This window comes from Astyanax mexicanus, chromosome 16 (genome assembly GCF_023375975.1).
Source record: "Astyanax mexicanus isolate ESR-SI-001 chromosome 16, AstMex3_surface, whole genome shotgun sequence".
Taxonomy (NCBI): Eukaryota; Metazoa; Chordata; class Actinopteri; order Characiformes; family Acestrorhamphidae; genus Astyanax; species Astyanax mexicanus.
Genome location: NC_064423.1, coordinates 15,445,915 through 15,465,598, shown reverse-complemented (window position 1 = coordinate 15,465,598; position 19,684 = coordinate 15,445,915). Strand labels below are relative to the sequence as shown.

Genomic DNA, 19,684 nt, shown 5'->3' with positions numbered 1-19,684 from the left:
CCAATAACCAGCCAATAAGTATAATTTACAATGGGTAGTTTAAGAGAACACAATTTCATCCCTTATTTGTTCAAAGTGTTCTCATATATTTAAACACTAAACAGTTTTTTTGTTGTTTACTGGTAAGTGTGTTTGTATAAATGTAAATGTGTGTGTATGTGTGTGTTTAGCTGAGGCAGCTGCAGTGCGTAGTGAAATGGAGAGAATGCTTCCCAGCTTGCTGTGACACCATGCTTTGTTAGCAGAGGTGAAAAAGTGAGAGAGAGAACGAGAGAGAGAGAGAGAGAAAACAAGAGAGAGCGAGAGAATCATGTTGAAAAGAAAAAGAATCATGTTGCATATCAAGCTGTTTATTTTCCTGCATGGAATGGTGAACACAAAAAAGATGCCTAGATGCATTTATAATAGGGGCATCCTTTGGCTGTCTATGTCATTGTCTTCTGCCTAAAACTAATTTTAAAATGCATAAAAACGCTCTCTTTTCTTACCAACAATCCTCAGAATTACCTAGATTTAGCTTCATCAACACTGATGCAACAAAGAACCTTCAAAAACATACAGCAAGCATACTTGTAACATCCATTTACAATGGGGCTTTCACCTCAATACCTTATACTTTTCAAGTATAGGAATACTCTATACCATCAAAAGAAGAAACAAAAAGAAAAAGAAAAAACAAGTCTTTAAATACATACAAAAACGAGAAAAGCAAAAGAAAAAAAAGGGAAAAAAATCGGAAACAGGAAAGTTTTCAACTTAAATCCAGTTCCCCAGAGAACAAACAAACAAAAACCAGTTCTATTAATGTGGCCTTATTACAAACGATGAGAAAATTCACAACACTAGTTTTTTCCTCATTTAATCAATGTTACAAAAGTCCTGCATTATAAAATAGGGCAGCTTTAAAATCAGTGTAATTAATAAAACTATACAATATACAAACAACACATCTCCCAACACTCAGAGAGAGGCGTGTCCTCGCACTCTCCTCTCCTCCGTCTGAATTCCCATTTGTTCAGCTTCTCCCCACCGCTCCCACCACTTCCGCGCACCCCCCCTCCTCCGGAAAAAAAGAACGACAACTAAAAATGACACTCACAAACACGAGAACGAAACAGACTGCCCAAACTATTGCTTTTATATTCTTTTTCTCTTTTTTTGTCTTTCTTTAAAAAGGGTGCAATTTTGTCATTATCTTACACACAGCCACATATCTTGCTGATTAGATGCTAGGCTGCTCTAAACAGGTTTTTTTTTTCTAACACAAAAAAAATGTCCGTGCAATCGATTTATTTTATTCCCTTCGCTCTCTTGAAGCCCTGGAAGCTGTTTATTTTTTTTTCCTTTTATAGTTTTTGATTTTTTTGAGTTTTTAATTCTCACAATTGCCATTGTTTCAATATATTTAGTGCAGATAATTAAGAAATTAATGCCCAACTCATCACTAAAGGGTAGGCAAGAACAATGGAAAAAAAATAAAATAAAAATAAAAGTCACGCTAATACAAAATAAGAAAAGACAACCCACACAACAAGTGTAACTAGTTGTTTTTAACAGTATTGTATTGTGTCTTGTCAAGACTGTTGGGATTTATTTTTGTTTTCCCCAAATCAAATTAACTCTGGTTAACTTGCTAGTAAATGATATTTATATATATGTATATATATATATGTATGCAATAGACAATAACAGACAGTTAATAAACGTAAACAGTTAATAGAACATGGACGTTTTTCTATTAAAGTGGGTGTGTTTTTGTTTTTTTAAATGTGTAATGCTGGAGAAAATCCTGCGTTTTTAAGTTTTTGAAAAGTGGATTGTTGTGTCGGAGAGGACGTTTCCTTATTTTAAGGCTTGCTTGTGACCGAAACCAAGAAACTAATAAAAATCCAAAAAATTAAAAAGTAAGTACTGTTACAGTAAGTACGCTTACTGTAAATCAAACACAAAGAAAGTATAACCCGGCCCAGGCTGGTGAGGATGTCTCAAGTGGGATTTAATCCAACACTGACCTACATCCAACCTCCAGCCAGGCAAGTGCAACACTAACTTTGGCAAAAGAAAAAAAAAAAGAGAGAACATCTACATGAGTGCAAGCAAGTATTGCATATTAATGTAATTTTTTTATTCCTTATTGTTCTGGGAACGAATCAGGAAGACTAAAATAATAAAAAACAAAACAAAATAATCCAACGTGATTTAGAAATTGCAGCAACATCCATAAATATCAATAATACACTTTAGTGTTTACACTACCAGAATAATTCAGAATCAGGGTATAAGGAACGGGGCGGGGGCTGGGCTCAAACAGTTTAACAATTACACTCATAAACGTCTACTTCACAGTACAGCTATACCGGGGCACAATATTATCTGGGGTTTGGGGTGCTGAGGCTGGGTTCACAGTCACTTGTTCACTCTCGCGCAGCACCAGGATGTTGCATCATCATATCGTATGGTCTGGGACACTCGCTGATAAGTAAGAGTGAGGTGGAGGGAAGAAGGACAGGTACACCCTTATATAAAATATATAAAGGTGCTACAAAAAAACTCAAAAAAATATTCGAGTGATGCAAAAGAAGAACCACTTTTGTGTAAAATTCAGTAAAGTAGCAAATATGAATTCAAAGAAGATTTCAATGTTTAAAAAGGGGTCTTTTGTTTCGAGAAACTAGATTAAAGGTTCATGGCTTCTTTAAGGGAATGGAGGGTTAACCTTTAACAGGGTTCCCACAGGTTGTTAAAAAGTCTTAAAATGTCTTAAATTCAAATCCGGGTAATTAAGTTAAAATAAATTGTCTTAAATTTACTGTAAATTTGCTGTAGGTATTAAATATTCAGACTGTGTGTTTAATGCCGGTGGGAAAGCACATACTAACTTTGTGAGCAGTGAGTTAGCTAACTTTACCGTAAAGAGAGCTAGCCAATGTTAGCGGCAAGCTAGCTAACATACTAACATTAGAAGTTAGCTACATTGCTGGGGAGAGAACTGAGGTTAGCGGAAAGCTAGTTAACATGCTAATATAATAACATTAGCTGTGAGTTAGCTATGTTACCGGGGAGAGAACTAAGGTTAGCGAAAAAAGAGCTAGCCAATGTTAGCGGCAAGCTAGCTAACATAATAACATTAGCAGTAAGCTACATTACTGGGGAGAGAACTGAGGTTAGCGGAAAGCTAGTTAACATTTTAATATAATAACATTAGCTGTGAGTTAGCTACGTTACCAGGGAGAGAACTAAGGTTAGCGGAGAGCTAGCTAACATTAGTGGCGAGCTCGATAGCATAGTAACACTGGCAGCCAAAGAAAATATGACTACATTTTTGGGTCTAAAACAGGTCCTACAAAGCATTACATTTGACTTTTAAAATGGTGCAAGAACCCTGTTTAAGAAGCTTTTTAGGACCTTTATTTTAGGAGTTGTACAAATCTTCTGAGAACTTTTCAAAATAAAGGTCTTATAAAGGTTTCTTTGAGAGATCCTAAAATTTGAACCTGGTGATGTAATCGATTGGCCATTTATTGTCAGATTCACCATGGATCCCTAAATCCAGGACTGGATACCAGACACACAATCAAAGTCCAGATTTGAAGATTTATTAAGCGATTTCTAAAGATTTTAAGAAGTAACAGTTTAAAGTAGGGCTGCAACTAGTGCTTGGTGGTATACTGGTTTATTCTGTTTACCGCGGGGGGAAACTAGGACAGGTATGCATTTCTCTCATACCGCCATACCACTAGAGGCGCTGCGGAGCGCCATGCGGAACAGCACCATCAGAGAAGCACACACAGCCGAGTCAAACGCTGGTCTAGCTCTGGAGAGAAATCAGAACAACTCCTGCTTCTCTTTTTCTCACTGTATGAGTATTTTTATTCCAGTAAAATAGAGCAGTAACTATAGCCCTAATAAATGTATTAATACTGTAGCTTGAAGGATGATTTAAATGTATTATTTGACTAGAGAAAGAAGGGAATTGGGGCTTTAAATACTGTAATGTCTCTAATGGCTTCAGGAATAACATATAACTTAGTAAATTTATATTAAACTTATGTATTATGTCTAATATCTCTTTGAATACTTAAACATTGAGTATTTTATGTCCCCTTTATGTGTTTATGGAACTATTAAAAGTGAGTTGTTTTAATTTGTTGGCGTATCTCTTTTTAAGGTCTATTATTTACATTCTTCAGCTGTTTTTCTGATAATAAAGTCATACATTGTTTAATTTTGTGGGACAAAGTAAACCCTATATTAATCAAAGCCTTAATTTAAAGCTTAGTGTTTTATATTATAAGTACTCCTAACAGTACAGTAAGTCATAAACCTATAGTAAATCCCAGTCATACAAAAAATAATACAAAAAAAATAATAAAAATACAGTGATATATTGTGAAACCGTCAGAATCTTGAAAAATACAGTGATATGCATTATGCATATGCACTAATGATTATTTCAGTACTCGACTAATCTTATGATTATTTTTCAATTAGTCGATTAGTTAATAATTATTTCTACCAGGTCCTCCACCTCTAATAACAATAGAAACAGCTGAACATGAGATTTAAAAGACATTTAAATGTCTAGATGTTGTTTAAACATAAAAAGTACTGATATTTGGGTGCTTTTGATGACACAGACTAGGATAAATTGAGTTTAAACTGTGAGAGTGAGCTTTTTTACCCTTTTATCTCCCATTTTTTTTTCTGTCTCCAGCACTTTGTGTAATGTGGTACTGCTAAAAATTACCGATTGTATCGTTGCAGCCCTAGTTTAAAGGTTCTTCATAGTCACAGCTCTTAAAAATAAAAGTTATTTATCTGCCCAAAAGTGGTTCTTCTGTGGCTTCACTCATAGAAGCCTTTGTTGTAGGACCTTCTTCTTTCTGTGTTTTTACGGAGTAGTACGATTCTCTCACACATTGTATATGTGTTTGTGTGTTACTGTGGGATACAGTACAGTACAGTAGAGAGTTGGATCTTAGTTAGTTGTTAACGTCGTTTTTTTCTCGCTCTCCAGTTTCCCTAAGCTGCAGGATAAAGGTGGGAAAGAGGTGTTAAAAAGTAAAGAAGTTCTCCGTATTGCAACTTGTGCATCAACTCAGGACCAGGCCATCGCTCAAGGCACATCGATGAGGAACGTTAGTTTTTTCCGTGCAATTCGAGAATTCGCACGAGAGTGAGGAGAAGAAAGTGGAATTTGCTGCTTTTTTTTTTTGTTTCCAAACACAAAAAAAGAGCCTGATTGTTTCGCGGCAATGGAGAAGAAGCGAGGGATGGTGATGTACGGAGATGAGTAGAAGCGAAGGAGATCAACAAAGATCTTGACACTGAACTTCAGCTGGTTGATTGTGAGGACAGCAGTAAAAATACCCTTTTTTAAAGGGCCGAACTCTATACGAATACTCTATCGGCAAGTGCCTGGTGTTGGGATTACAATATTGTGTTTTTTTTTTTATTCACACTACCTTGAACTCTACATAATCTAGGTAAAAATCTCTCACTAACACTACAACATGCATCTTTTTTTTGTCATTTTTTTATATCATTTTTTTTTTTTCGCGATTTGATCAATGGTGGATGATGAGTCAGTCTGTAAGTGATACATAAAGTACTGCAGGAAGCAAAAGAACCAAAAGTCAAAACGATAAAAGTGAACTCGATAAAAGCCAGTCGAAGCTGATGGATTAAATTGGATTTAAAGTAAAGAGAAAAAAAAACAGCTTCGCTCTCCAGGTTGCTCTGCGCTCTTTTCTTATCTGATTATCGTCTGATTATCTCCGGAATTTTCAACACCTTCATCATAAAAAAGGTTTACGGAGAAGTTTACTGCCACTGTATCGACCGTAACGACCGCCAGCCTGCGGTCCCACAACAGGCACGAGAATCCAAATGAATCCATCATTCTGTGCATCTAAAAGGGGTTCTAGGACCAGCTTCTTCTTCCTGTCCTCATTATTTATTACTAATATTATTATTATTATTCCTATTATTTCTTATTGTTTCATGATACGAAACAAGGATACAAACGCTGCCCCAGATTAAAATTAGTGTTTCTGCTCAGACAGACCCGTCTCTAAACACACGGGCCTCCATCAACACTTGTCCTTCAGCACCAGGACCAGGACCAGAGCTTCAACTGGCTGGCAATAAGCTTCTGACACGGTTGAGTTGTTCTAACGTTCCATACGCCTAATGAAGAGAAAAGGAACAGCGCCTACTGCTCCTAGATTATTATGTGCTTTGTTTAAAATAAGTTAATTAGCTTAGTGTTTTGGAAACGAACTCGCACAGCAGTTTTAACGTCAACGCGTCCAAACGAGTGTTTAGAAATTTGATTGTTTAAATGGCAAGATTTGTTTTAAAGGGATATTTGTTCTAACAATTTTTTTTTTACAAAGATGAACAAACAAACATAATACAAAGCAAGTACAGCTCCCCTTATTTCACACAAGGCTATTTGTTCTATTATTATTATTATTCATTTTTTTTGTACCCCAATATTTTAGAGTCCCAGAGGTGTGAACGGACTAGGAAGAAAAAAATATATATATATACTTCTCAACAATCGTTGCAACGATCTATCTTACAAAGATATTTAACAATCCAACAGCTATCCAACAAAATTGCACTTTCCTCAATTCAGAATACAATTCCACTGTTTGCCTCCAATCGTCAGTTTTTTTTGTTTTTCTGTTTGTTTTTAACGGAAGCTCGCACTTTTCTATCCGTCCTTTTCTTTCTCGCTATAGTGTTGTTGTACAGACCTGTGGTGTAGTATTAAAAACAACCAAAAATTACTCTATACAAAACGAAACGAAAAAAAAAAAAAAAAACAACAACAAAATATGAATGAGTTTTTTTTTTTTTTCTTAACACAAAATCATCTCCCATTTGAATCCTTCATTTTGTAGCCTTCTGAGCTCCTGTTAATTCAGCTGGACAAATGACATCTGAAACATCTGATTATCATCACCATCATCATGATCGTCATCATCTGTGATCAGATTCCACTCCCTGCCCTGTGACAGAGACCAAAACTGAGAACAATGGTGTGTAGGTGTGTGTCCATATGTATGTATGTATGTATATAGGTGTGTGTGGGCTGTGAGTTTGGGCTGTGTGGAGATGGAGGGTAGTGGAGGGTCTTCCTGTAGTCGCTGCTCGCAGGGCTGTCCTCGCAGGGCTTTGTGGAGCATGCGCATGAACGTAGGAAACGTGGTGAATGTAGTGAATGTGAAGAATGTGGTGGTGGTGATGGGCGGTGAAGGTTGGTTGGGTTGAGTCCTGATCAGAGCAGAACTTATCGTTGAGAGTCTTTAGAGTTGAGAGGCTTTAGCTGGTGCTGTCTGATCCGGGTTTAAAAAAAACAAAACAAGACAAACAAACAAAGAAACCAAAAAACAAAACGTCTCTGCATGAAGTCCACCACCAGGACCAGGCTTCTGAAGATCCAGCTCCGACGTCAGATCCCATCCATCTATCTGCCGAGCGCCGACGGGCACAGAAAAGACTCAATCAATCCGGGATGGTCGCGAGCGCGAAACTGAGGAAAACTGCACCAAATTCAGAAAAACGGTGTAGTGAAGAGGCTTGGCTGCGGGATCCATCCTCTCAGCGGAAGGACGTTTTCCGAGTGTTTCCTCCTCAGAAGAAACAGGAACAGAGAGAAAAACCAAACGAAACAAAAAAAAAGAAAAAGAAAACCCCCAAATCATGCATGTTCTCATGTTTCTGAGTAAATCATAGCGCTCCTTTTTTGAGCTCCGTCTCCAGGAGAGAAGAGGGAGCCAGACAGTTCGTATATATGAATATAGGCATGGAAACCATACATCTGGAGGAATACATGTGGGCTATATAGAGATATAGTGTGTCGGTCGTAAGCGTTGAGTTGAGTTGACGGTTCGTATTTTTTTTTGTTTGTTTGTTTGATTCCAGGGCAGGGCAGGGTTCTGCTGTAGCCATGCTGTGGGTCTGTCGGGTGCTGGGGCAACGAGCGGCTCCTGGCGCGTCACACTGGTGGACATGTTTACGGGTCACACTCAGGGGAGACAGTGGGGGGCAACTGAGCTTGGGAGTGGCCGGTCCGAGTCTGGAGTCTTTAGCCCAGGTACCACTGTGAAAGAGAGAGAAAGAGAGAGAGAGAGGTGGTTAGAAAAGAAAACAGTAGGGTAAGTTCTGTATTTGTTCGATGTAAAGCAGTTAAATCTGCAAAATGTTCCTTAGCAAGTGGAAATAAGTGGAAATCTAGTCTAATGTCTACTATTTGTCGTTTTAAGACTACTGTAAAAATATTATTTGACTATTTAACCTAAACATCTGCTCAAATACGTGATCTTATCTTCTAAAAACTTCAAAAATCTTCAGTTGCACCAGAAGATCATTCCTTTATTTAAAAAAAAATAATACAGATAATTTTATTGATATAAAATAATGTTTGTTCGTTTCAAGAAATAGTACTTCAAGAAGTCAAGTTCTATAATTTTAGTGTGTGGTTCTACATTATTTATACAGTGCAGTGAACAAAAGTAGGTGCCCCCTTTTCTACAGAATTCTATTGTTTTTGCTTTTTTTGCAGTACTGACATGATTCTGATTATCAAACAAACTTTCACTTTAAACAGACAAAGATAACCTTAGTACTTACAAAAAGCAGTTTGTACATTTAGATTTTTTTTTTTTTAGGAAAAATGCAATCCAAACCAACCTAACCCCCCATGAATTAACTGTGACTAACCAAATTATTTGTAAAACTGAGTTTAATTTCACTAACCACAACCATGTCTGATCACTGCCAGACCTGTAGAATCAAGAAATCTCAAAAACAACCCATTATGTTGTGATCTGAAATTCTAAAATTTAAAACAGTCTGGAAGAAAGGTTACAAAGTCATTTCTAAGTCTTTGGGACTCCAGCAGTCTACAGAGATAAAACATGGAACAAAAGAACCAAGAACAAAATCCAAAGAACTACATGTCTTACTTGCCTCAGTGTTAAGGCAAAAAAACACTGCTGACCAAAAAAAAAAAACGTCTCGTCTCACATTTGCCAAAAAAAAAAAAAAAAAACTTCTTTAGAACTCATTTTAGGTAAATATTCTTTGGACTGGCATGACAAAAAATTAAACTTTTTGGAAGGTTTGTGTCCCGGTACATCTGGCGCAAAACTAACACATCATTTCAGAAGAAGAACATTATACTAAATGTAAAACATGGTGGTGGTAGTTTGATGGTCTGGGGCTGCTTTGGGTTTTACAACATTAGTGAGTTCTACAATGTCAGTTACTAGTTCTAGAAGGTCAGTAAGTGGTACCTGAATGCCAACTAATCAGGCCAAAGTTTAGAATATATATGATAGTTCTATACTGTCAGTATAAAATATACTGTGAATTAATTTAACACTAAGAGTGCTGTAGTAACGCTAACAAAGTAGCTTTAGCGTTCCGGTGTGAGTGAGAGCACGTGAACGTGACTACATTTTCATGTTGTTTAAGGAGGAGAAGTCTTCCTCATTGTAAACCGCTTTCTTTACCAAACAAAGCTCTTAGAGCATCACCCCAGCAGAGCTGTGGATCTCTGGAGAACATGATCCGCTCCTTGTCTACTAGACCGGATTACTTTACATGTAGAGCTGAGATAAGGGTCTGTAAGGGCTGGGGTCTGCTGGAGTACCTAGTACTTAGGTTCAACTCACTTCTCTATATGTGATTGTGATCCACACAGCCCAAAGCCTTATACTTATACCTCTCTCACTTTTTCTCTCTCTTTATACATATTTCTCTTTAACTCTTTCTCTGCTTCTCTCGCTCACTGGATCATCACCCTTCCTCTGGAGAGCAGGGTCTGCCTGTATTTCTCCAGCTGCTCCCTCTCTCTCTCTCTCTCTCTCTCTCTCTCTCTCTCAGTCTGTTCAGAAGCAGGGAAAAGGCCGTTTCCACCGGCGGTCTGGTCTTCTGCCTGGTGGGCAAGGTTAGCCCGCTGCACCTCTGTAATCCTTCGGTGAAATGGGCTTTATTGATCGCCCTGCTCCATTGTTCACGTTTCCAGTGAGTGAGCAAAGAGCTCTCCCCTCCCTCCCTCCTCTCTCCTCCTCCTCCCTCCCTCCTCTCCTCCTCCCTCTCTCCGATCTCCCCTCCCTCCAAGTTCAAGTTCATCCTGGTGTTACATCATGTCTGGTTGCCTGGGACAACCAGACAGCCGTATACGTGACTATCATTAGTAAGGCCGTGGCTCTGTCCATCCTTCTTTCTTGCTCTCCTCTTTCATCTCTTTTTTATCCCTCTTTTTCAGCTCCTTCCCTTCTCTCCATCCCGCGCTATTCTCTCACAGGACAGCGCTCAAGACTCATCCTCCCAGCCGGGCCAGTGCCCGCACAGTCTGCACATGCTCGGTCCAAGCTACTCACGCATACACAAACACACATACACAGAACCCACCAATCCACAAACAGACTGGAATATGATTGGGAACTTTCAGCCAATCAGTGTGAAGAGAAGTGTTAGAGAACAGGATTATATGGTCTACGGTATATTTCTATCATATGGATGTCATGTTCACACACAACTTCAGCAGCAGTAGTGAAATGAACTTTAAAATGCAAATCAGCAAGTGGTTCTAAAGAATGATTGCAGATCTTCAGTGTGTGAATCAGTGAGACGTTCATTAGAATGTAAGTGAGCAGCTGTATAAAGTTATTAAGTGGTTCTACATTTGATCTGATTAATCACAACAATATTCTGTGATTAACTGTGATTAATCTGAGCCTTTTTTCCCCTCTGTTTGGTTTGGTTTCACACAGGCGTAAACCTAAATGCATCAAACGGTGCACCAAGAAACAATGCAAGCACGCTGTTTCCTCTGATTGGTCAGAGCTGTCTGGTGCATAAACAAGACAGTAAATTTAAGTTCCAGCCCATATATCTGTTTTCAGTGGGATGTGTTTAACGGCCAGTATTTATTAATGTGTCACTGTCCCTTTAAGAACCCCTTACGCCAAGTGCATGGGCAGCTACGCTGATAGCATAGAGAACTGAAGTGAGTGTTGTGCTGTACCTCTAAGAGGCACTGGACCTAGGATCTTTTATTTTCTGTTTTTTTACTAACGCCATTAGTGTGCTTTGGTGCCTCCCTAGTTCATGTATGAACTTAAAAACATGTGGAATACCACCAGAGTAAGTCAGTGTTTCACCTGCCCCAAAGCTAGATAGGGCTGGGCTGGAGCCTAAGACGTGCAGCGCAGATGTATTAAACTTAGTGTTGTGGCTGTAAGCAGTAAACGGTGCACATGCTGTGCTCTTAGTGTTTAAACAGCATGGATCAGCAGAAACATAATTTGTTAATAGCAGTATATTATCTGAATAATAGCTAATATTATTATGTCATTGAATAAATCTAGAATGTCAGTCACAGTTCCATAAATCATTTCATTGAGCAATTCTTAAAATCTACTCAAGAATCAGAGTTTTAGGGGTGCTTAAAAAATATTGTACTGTAAATAGAAATTGAGCATGGCAATTAAGAGTTCCCAGGAGGAGTGAGTTGGTCAAATCAGAAGATATAGAATTAATTAGATTTAATTCGGACAGCTATATTCGCTATAATATACAAAAGACAGGTTTGTTATTTACATTTTAAGAACTTTTCAGCAGATAAGAAGATAAAAAAAAAAAAATATCTAAAAAGAAAACATGTTCATATTCATAAAGTTTTAAGAGTTCAGAAATCAATATTTGGTGGAATAACCCTGTTTTTTAATCACAGTTTTTTCATGCAGCTTGTCATGTATCACACACACTCTCTCTCTCACACACACACACAGACACACTCGCAGGCTGAGTGGTTCAGCTCATGGCTTGTTGAAATTCTCAGGGCTGGCCGTGAGTGTGTGAGCGCGGTGGAGAGAGAGAGAGAGAGAGAGAGAGAGGGAGGGAGAGAGAGGGAGGGAGGGAGGGGAAGGTTAGTTTTTAATCAATAGAAGTTGCTGAGTCGGGGCTTCTGCTCTCAGCCTCACTGCAGCTTCCCTGTGTCTCTGTCTAGCAGCTTGTCTACTCTCAAACTCACCCCTCTCTCTCTCTCCCTCGCGCCCTCTCTCGCCCTCTCTCTCTCTCTCTCTCTCTCTTTCACCCCCAACCCCTCCCACCTTGTCCTGAGAAGACTTCTGAAGCTGGGGTTCTGCAGGCAGACGGAATGGAGAAAGAGAGGGGGGAGAAAGTGAAGGAGGAGAGAGAGAGAGAGAGGTACAGAGTAAGTGTGTGCAGACAGTGGGGTAGTGTTACGGCCGAGCGCAGTGTGCTGACAGGTATGATTTAGTCAGCAGATACGTGAGAGAAAGAGCGAGAGAATGAGAGAATGAGAAAGAAAGAAAGAAAAAAAGAGAGAGCGAGAGACAGTGGCTGTAAATGGTGTGAAATTACCGCGCTGTCTCTCTGGTTTGTAGGTAATGAGGAGGATTTTGTAAGCAGAGCAGAAACACGTGAAACACCATCAAAGTCAAAACGAGTCAGAAGCCGTCGCTCTTTAACTTTTAGAACTTTCCCACGTTAAAACGCAGTGTGGAGTAAGAGAGTTGGAATTTAACAGCTTTTACACACACATATGCTACAGCTCTCTCTCTCTTGTTCTCTCACTCTCATTTTCTCTCTCTCTCTGGTAGCAGCTCCAGCTTGTTTGCGTGATCAGGAGCAGGAGTTCCAGCGTCTCCCTCTCGGCCACATGTGCTGTGAAGTGTGTGCAGCGCTGAGCTCCAGGAGCCCACAGTGTGGTGTGTCTCACAGCCGCAGGAATGCTCCACACACACACACACACACTCTGAGTCGATCCCTTCCATGTGTGCTGCCGACAGTCGCTGCTCTCTTCAGTGCTGATCTGCAGAAGTCCCTGTGAATCTGTGAATCTAGCTTGTTTTTAAAATGCTGATATTTACGATATCTGACAGCAGCAAAGGTCCTAGCATTAGTTCTATTTTTATAACGTCATTCAGTAATTATGTAATTAAAGAACAATAATAATAAACTGGAGGATCTAGAATGCCCACCACAAAATATTCAGCAAGTGATTCCAGAACAGCATGACTGTCACTGGTTCTAATACAACATTCTATAAAGATGAATAAAAGAAGAAAAGAATGCAATTGAGTAATCCTACCTTATCTGTGAAGTTTCTACAGTATCATACAGGTGGTGCTCTATAACAGGGGTCGGCAATTAAGTCTGGATGCGGGCCAGATATTTTCCAAGCCAATACGTGTTAGGCCACAAAAAAAAATATTGGATTTTTGGAGAGATGAAGTGTAATGGGATGGAGTGCTACCTCCAGAATAGTAGCTCTCCAGCCCAGAGGGCTGTTGAACCCAGAGAAGCAGAACAGTCGAATTCAAAGCAGGTAAGCCCAAGAAGAAAGGAAAAAATAAACCTGTGTCGCGGTCCAATCCACTATCGCTGCTGAAAAACACCCTTATAAGGAGATAAGGAGCCTGAGAATGGGCGAAAAAAAACGAGAAAGTACGGAAACTAAAGTCACGTCGAGAACGACAGAGAGAGGGGAGGAATGTAAATAAAAGCTCACCAGAAAGGCATCTTATTTGATTTTTTTTTTTAAATGCTACTGACTGTAAGCTGTAAGCTTTTAAATGTAATGACTGACAGCACTCATTATCTGCTCTGATCTATCGGCTTGATCTTCTGCTCTAGTCTTTAATCTGGACTAATCTGTCGATCAGTTATGTGAAAAAGTGCAGGTGTGAACCTCAGTGTGATTCCCTGCTCCTGAAGGTTAACACACCAAGAGGTGCTCTGCTGCGTGAAGTAACAACAACGTAACAACAAGCCAAAGAGTCTCCAGCCCCAACCGTGGAACGAACAGAGAAAGAGAGAGAGAGAAAGAGAGAGAGAGAGAGAAAGAGAGTTCTTCACACTTACTGAGGAGAAGCAGCCGCTGCTTTAGTGTGGTTTCATAATTACACTTGACTTTCTCTCCTCCCTAAAACACACTTCTCTCTTTCCCCTCCTCTCTTCTTACTTTAACGTCTATTTTCTTTCCTCTGCCCTTCCTCCTTTCTTCTCCTCTTTCTTTTGTTTTCTATCATCTTTCTTTTCTTTTCACTTATCTATTATTATTTTCTCCTTTCTCTTCTCTTCTATTTCCACTTTTCTTACAATGTAACCCCCTTTCTACTCTCTTCTTATCCTCACTTTTCTCTTCTCTTCTATTTTTACTTTTCTTACAATTTCTCTCCTTTCTCCTTTCCTCTCTTCTCTCCCTCTTTTCACTCTTCTCGTCTTTCCTATTCTCTTCTCCTCTAGCTCTTCTCTTCTTTTCTAGTTCCTTTTTCTTATATTTTCTCCCCTTCTCCTCTCTTCTCTCTTTCTTCACTCTTCTCTTATCCTCATTTCTCTATTTTCTTCTCCTCTTTTTCTTCTTTTCTATTTTCACTTTTCTTATATTTTCTCCCCTTTTGCCGGTCTTCTCTTCTCTTCCTCTCTCCACACTTTTCTAATCCTCACTTTTCTATTTTCCTCTCCTCTTTCTCTTCTCTTCTTTTCTATTTCCAATGTTCTTATATTTTATTTATTTTTCTCCTCTCTTCTCTCCATTTCTCCTCTTTTAACTTAACTTCACTTTTTTGTCTATAATTTCTCCTTTCCTCTCCTCACACTTTTTTGGTTATGTTCACCCATTTTCTCACCTATTCCCTTTTCTTCCCATCTTCTGTCAATTTCTCTTTTTTTCTAAATACAACTTTTTTCCCTCCACTTCTGTTCTCCTTCTCCCTTTTTTTCTATCAATTCTTATTGTTTACCCTCTTGCCCTCTGTTCTCTCTCCTTTATCTCTACTCCTCCTTTTTCTCTATACTCTCCTTTTTTCTCAGGTCTCATGGAATCAAACAATGCTACACTGATTACTGATCTATGGTCTCTCTTCTGCATTGAATGTGGCTGTATTTTCATCTTTACTACCCACTGCTCTGTCCACTCTGGATGGTAATACCATGCCATATCTAATGCAATATCTATTCCACCTGCCGCCCACTATCACACTTATAAAGAAATATTATGATGGAATTAATCAGAATAACAGTACAGTACAGGACCACCAGCTTCTCCACTCATTACAGTTACATGACAAGAAACATTCCATCCACCATTTCACCCATATCACACCTACATCAGTCCAACCAGTCTAATCAGTTCTGCACCATCCCAGCACAACTGCAACTTGTTGTAATGGACAGACAGCTGCAGACTGAGTGTCCTGCCTGAAAGCATTCAAGGTGAAAGCTGTTTTAATGTAAAAAGGAGGGGGGTGGGAGGGGATACTTCACACTTACAGACTCACACATGCATATACACACACACACACACATATACAGCTCCACTTAAAAATGATGAGTTTCTTAGATTTTTTACTATAAAAATGTTTTACTATAAAAACTCTAGGTCACATCATCAGCTTAATCAGATTTAATGATACAGGATACAGTAACAATAAGTTATGTTTTGATGAACCCAGTCATTTAAAAGCAATACTTTTTTATGGATTCTAAGATTTTTTTAACAATTACTGTACATATAGTGTCCATTACAACATGGTTAAGAGAGACATAAAGGCATAAAGACGAGAAGACAATAGTAAAACGAGAGAAGAAAAATGAAAAGCAGAAAACGAAGTGAAGTGGGACGACAGAGAGAAAGAGAGAGACTGTGATTAATAATATTAAAGCTAGATCAAAAGAGAGGAGTGAAGGATACGGATAAAGAGAGGGAGTGAAATGAAAGCGTATGTAAAAAAAAGAGAGAGATGGAAAGAAAGAGAGAGGGGGAAGGAGAGGGAGTGATAGAGAGGGGATCTCTGCCTGTTCCTTTAACTCCCTGTCAATGGCAGGAGTAATCTCATCAGGCTGGCGGAGTGCTGACTCAGCAGGTCCTCTAAAGTGCCTTCAGATGAGTGTCATCTCGGAGGAATTCAGCCTCATGTAATGCAAACCAACCCCCGGCCCGGAGAGCGGCTGCGCTCAGAAAGCCCGTCCCGACCCAAACCGCCCTGCCCCGCCCCCCCGTCCTCCCCCCGAACCCCCTCCCCGCGGGAGCCCGCAGACATTTACAGCATTACTTATTTACGCTTCACAATCGGAAGCTTCACAGAGCTCTATTAGACCATTCAAAACATCAGCTCAGACTGCAGCCTTCCCTCTGATTCATGTTCTTCATCCTGAGTGCAGAACAGCAGCATCACACTGCATTACCTGCACATATTTAAACTATAGTTTTAATAGTTTCTTCCAGCAGTGGAAAATTCCTGAATGCAACAACACACTGGGGGATCTAGGGCTGGGGACTGGAAATCTGATTGGCCCCCTAAAGTGCCCCTGTCCTGTCACTACAATCGGTGCCCACATATGGTCATGTAGGAGAGATGGATATTTTGATGATTTGAACTGACAGTATTCATGCAAAAGTAAAAAAAAGTTTTTAAATAATTAATAAAATATGTGTGTTTAAATTTATGTTTAAATTTATTCAATTAGACAAATACAGAATTAAATTGCTCAAATATATAAGCATAAAAGAAAGCATAATTTCTTTAGATAAAGGACTTGTTTTACACAAATATTCCGTATTAAGTATGTATGTAAAAAGTTTGGGTATAACAAAGGGTTTATTTATTTATTTTTTTACTTTATTAAATATGCCTGAATTATATTTGCACTTCAATTCCATATTTATGGAATTTATAACTGATGACTGTTAGCTTTTACATGACTGCAGAGAAAATAATAAAATGATCAATAAATGAAATAAATGATCAATACGATTACACGCACATTGTGTCTAAAATGCAGTTTATGTTATTACTCTACTATAGTATTTATAAAAAAAAATAATTGTACACCAATATAAACAAATCTGCCCACAATTATATTATCCATCTTATTGTAAAGACATGATGTGTTTTATTAAATGTAAATATTAAATGTACAGTATAATTCTGAGCACATGACTTATACACTTATACTTATAAAAGTCCCTAAAACACAGTATATCTCAGATTTTCCACTCCTAATTCTTATTATCAGAGGCTTGAGAATGATCACAAGTCTTACTCTTTACAAAAAACACAGTGAGCAGGATTGAGTGTGTTTTTATGAACTGTGTGTGTGTGATCTGAGTGTGTGAGCAGGGCAGAGCGCCCCTCGCAATGCTGAAACCAATCTGCTGTAATTAATCTGGATGGCTGGCAGGCAGGTGCATGTGCCCCCTTCTGGTAACAGAAGGCCCTGCATGTGAACCCCGTGCGTATGTGTGTGTGTGTGTGTGTGTGTGTGCTGAGCCAGCTGAATTCAGAGCTCAGGAACGACGACTCTCCAACAGTCTCTCAGTTCAAATGATTCACTTACAGACTCAAAACGAACGACTTCATCCGAGCAGCACTTGATGCACAGACTCTCTCTCTCTCTCGCGCTCTCTTCCTCCTCTCCAATGAAAATTTATTATGAATTCTAAAACACAGTCGTTAGCGAGCATTGTGCGCAGAGGCACTGCAAAAACACTTAACTGCAGCCAGTTGACACAAAGTACAAGAGTCAATTACCAGCGTTATCTCCCCGCTGCGCTCTAACGTTTATAGCAGAGGAATAAAATCCCAGCGTGCAGGAGCTCTTCTCCTAGTCCACACAGCGCCAATTTACTGCCGTGACTGTGTGTGTGTGTCTGTGTGTGTGTATCTCCTCTCTTCATCACACACATACAAACACACACACTCGATCCCCCTGTGCTGCGTTCTGATTAAAAACGCTGTTTATGAATCACTGTTTTATCTGCACTGCATCTGAACCGAGGTCAGTCAGGCTGCCATCCCCCATAACCCCTCCCACACACACTGCACTTATACTCCGATTACATCTGAGTACTTCAACACTATATGGACAAAAGTACTGGGACACCTGCGGATTCAATATCTCCTCTGAAAACCTCTAAAGGTAGCCTGCTTTTGTTGAGTAACTTTCTCTACAGTCCAGAAAAGGCTCTCTACTAGACTTGGGAGGTCAAGGTGTTAGATGGACTGGATGGAGCACCATTGTTTCAGAGAATATAATTTGTGTTTAGGAGCTTCCCGGTTGCAGATTGAGTGTTAGTGGTCTTTTAGACCCTTGGAAGGCATCTCTTTTCATTTCATCTTGAGCTCAATACCAACAAGCCTAATATCCCTCTATTAGCACACGCCTGGCATTAGGACATAAGACACACATGGTGCCAACAGGTTCATGTTCATCAGCTCCAGGGAGTCCTTTTCCATTGGCATTATCTGTTTCTATTATTTCACACTAGAACTAAAAAAGTTTTAAATATCTAGAACTAAACTATAGGGGAATGTCTCACCCATACAAGTCTCTGTTACTATGACAGTGTTTATGTCTAGTGTGGGTGTGTTTTGAGTGTGTGTGCTTTTGTTGGATTTGAAAGACCTAGGCTGAGCAGGAGGTCTGAGTGGAGGTCTGCCTGACTGAACCTAGCTGGACATGTGTGACTCTGAGTCTGTGTGTGAGACTTCATGTGTTCGTTTTTGTAACCTTTCAGGAAAGGTTCATGTCCTGACGCTGCATAAAAACAAACATGCACATGTCTGTGTGTGAAGTGTGTGAACTGCCCCTTTTCAGGCAATGCCAGTCTTCCCCAACACCCCCCCCCCCCCCCCCCGAGGCCCAGTGCCAACAACTTCAACTGCAGTGCTGCCACCCTCCTCCCACCACTCTTTCATATTCTCTGCCCTCTCTCCATCTCTCTCTCACTGTCTGCCCCTATCCCACCATCGCCTCCTCCTCCTCCATCCCCTCCTCCTCCTCTCCCAGAGCCCTCCATCATCACCCCCACCCTCTGCCTTTGCCTGGTTACCATGGTCTAGCTATGGGGAATGTTTACTGTTACACTCATCTCCCTCTCGTCTGGCCGTCTGGCTCTTTCTTTCAGTCCCCCGCCCCCCAACTCAGGCCGCCGGGGGTAACTTTTGTCCTCGCCGCCCTGGGGTGCTTTGCTAAGGAATCAAACAGTGTGACCGAACTCCTGCCGAAAGGGTCAAAGGTGCCTCAATCCCTCTCTCTTTCTCTCGCTTCATCTACAGAACACATACAGGGCTTTAATATTCGCAGGTTCAATGCAGGCATCATGTCATCAAACAGAAACACACTGAGATACTTCACTCGCTGTGAAGAACCGGACAGATGATGCCTTTCACAGCTGGCTGGAGACCAGCTTTGTGTCTGCTGGTATAATGGGAAAGTGTGGGAGACGTGCTAAGCAGCAGGACATTACATTATATTACAGTTTTTTACACTTATATATTCATGTAGAACTTATTTTTTTAGGGGTGAACCCTGAGCACTGGAGACAAAAACTTTTAATCCTATCAGTCTTTTAAAATACTATGCTTTAATACATTTTTAAAACTGTTTATTCAGATTTTTATTCAGGAGAAGCTGTAGCTGCTGTTTAGAGAAGGCTTTCTACTAAAGCTCTGCTACTATGAGGATTTGATCGAATCAGCATTAAAGTGTTAATATTAATAAAGTCAGGATGCTGGATGATCATGGACGATGACCACCCCACCTCATCTCTAAATCCCCTCAACTCATCCCTAAAGTATCATCATTCTAGAGAACATACAGTTCTGGCCAAAAAAATAAACAAATATAAAAA

At 39.7% G+C, this 19,684-nt stretch overlaps 1 protein-coding gene across 8 annotated transcripts in view; it reads right to left on the bottom strand.

Moving 5' to 3' along the window:
* Positions 1-334: 334 nt before the first annotated feature.
* The window catches only part of nfia (nuclear factor I/A), a 234,427-nt gene continuing 215,077 nt past the window's right edge, over positions 335-19,684 (bottom strand). For all 8 annotated transcript variants that reach the window (XM_015603325.3, XM_022669621.2, XM_022669622.2 and 5 more), the window contains one exon: positions 335-8,113. In XM_015603325.3, coding sequence (XP_015458811.2) covers positions 8,099-8,113 — 15 coding nt within the window. In that variant the 3' untranslated portion in view covers positions 335-8,098. The remainder of the gene's footprint in view (positions 8,114-19,684) is intronic.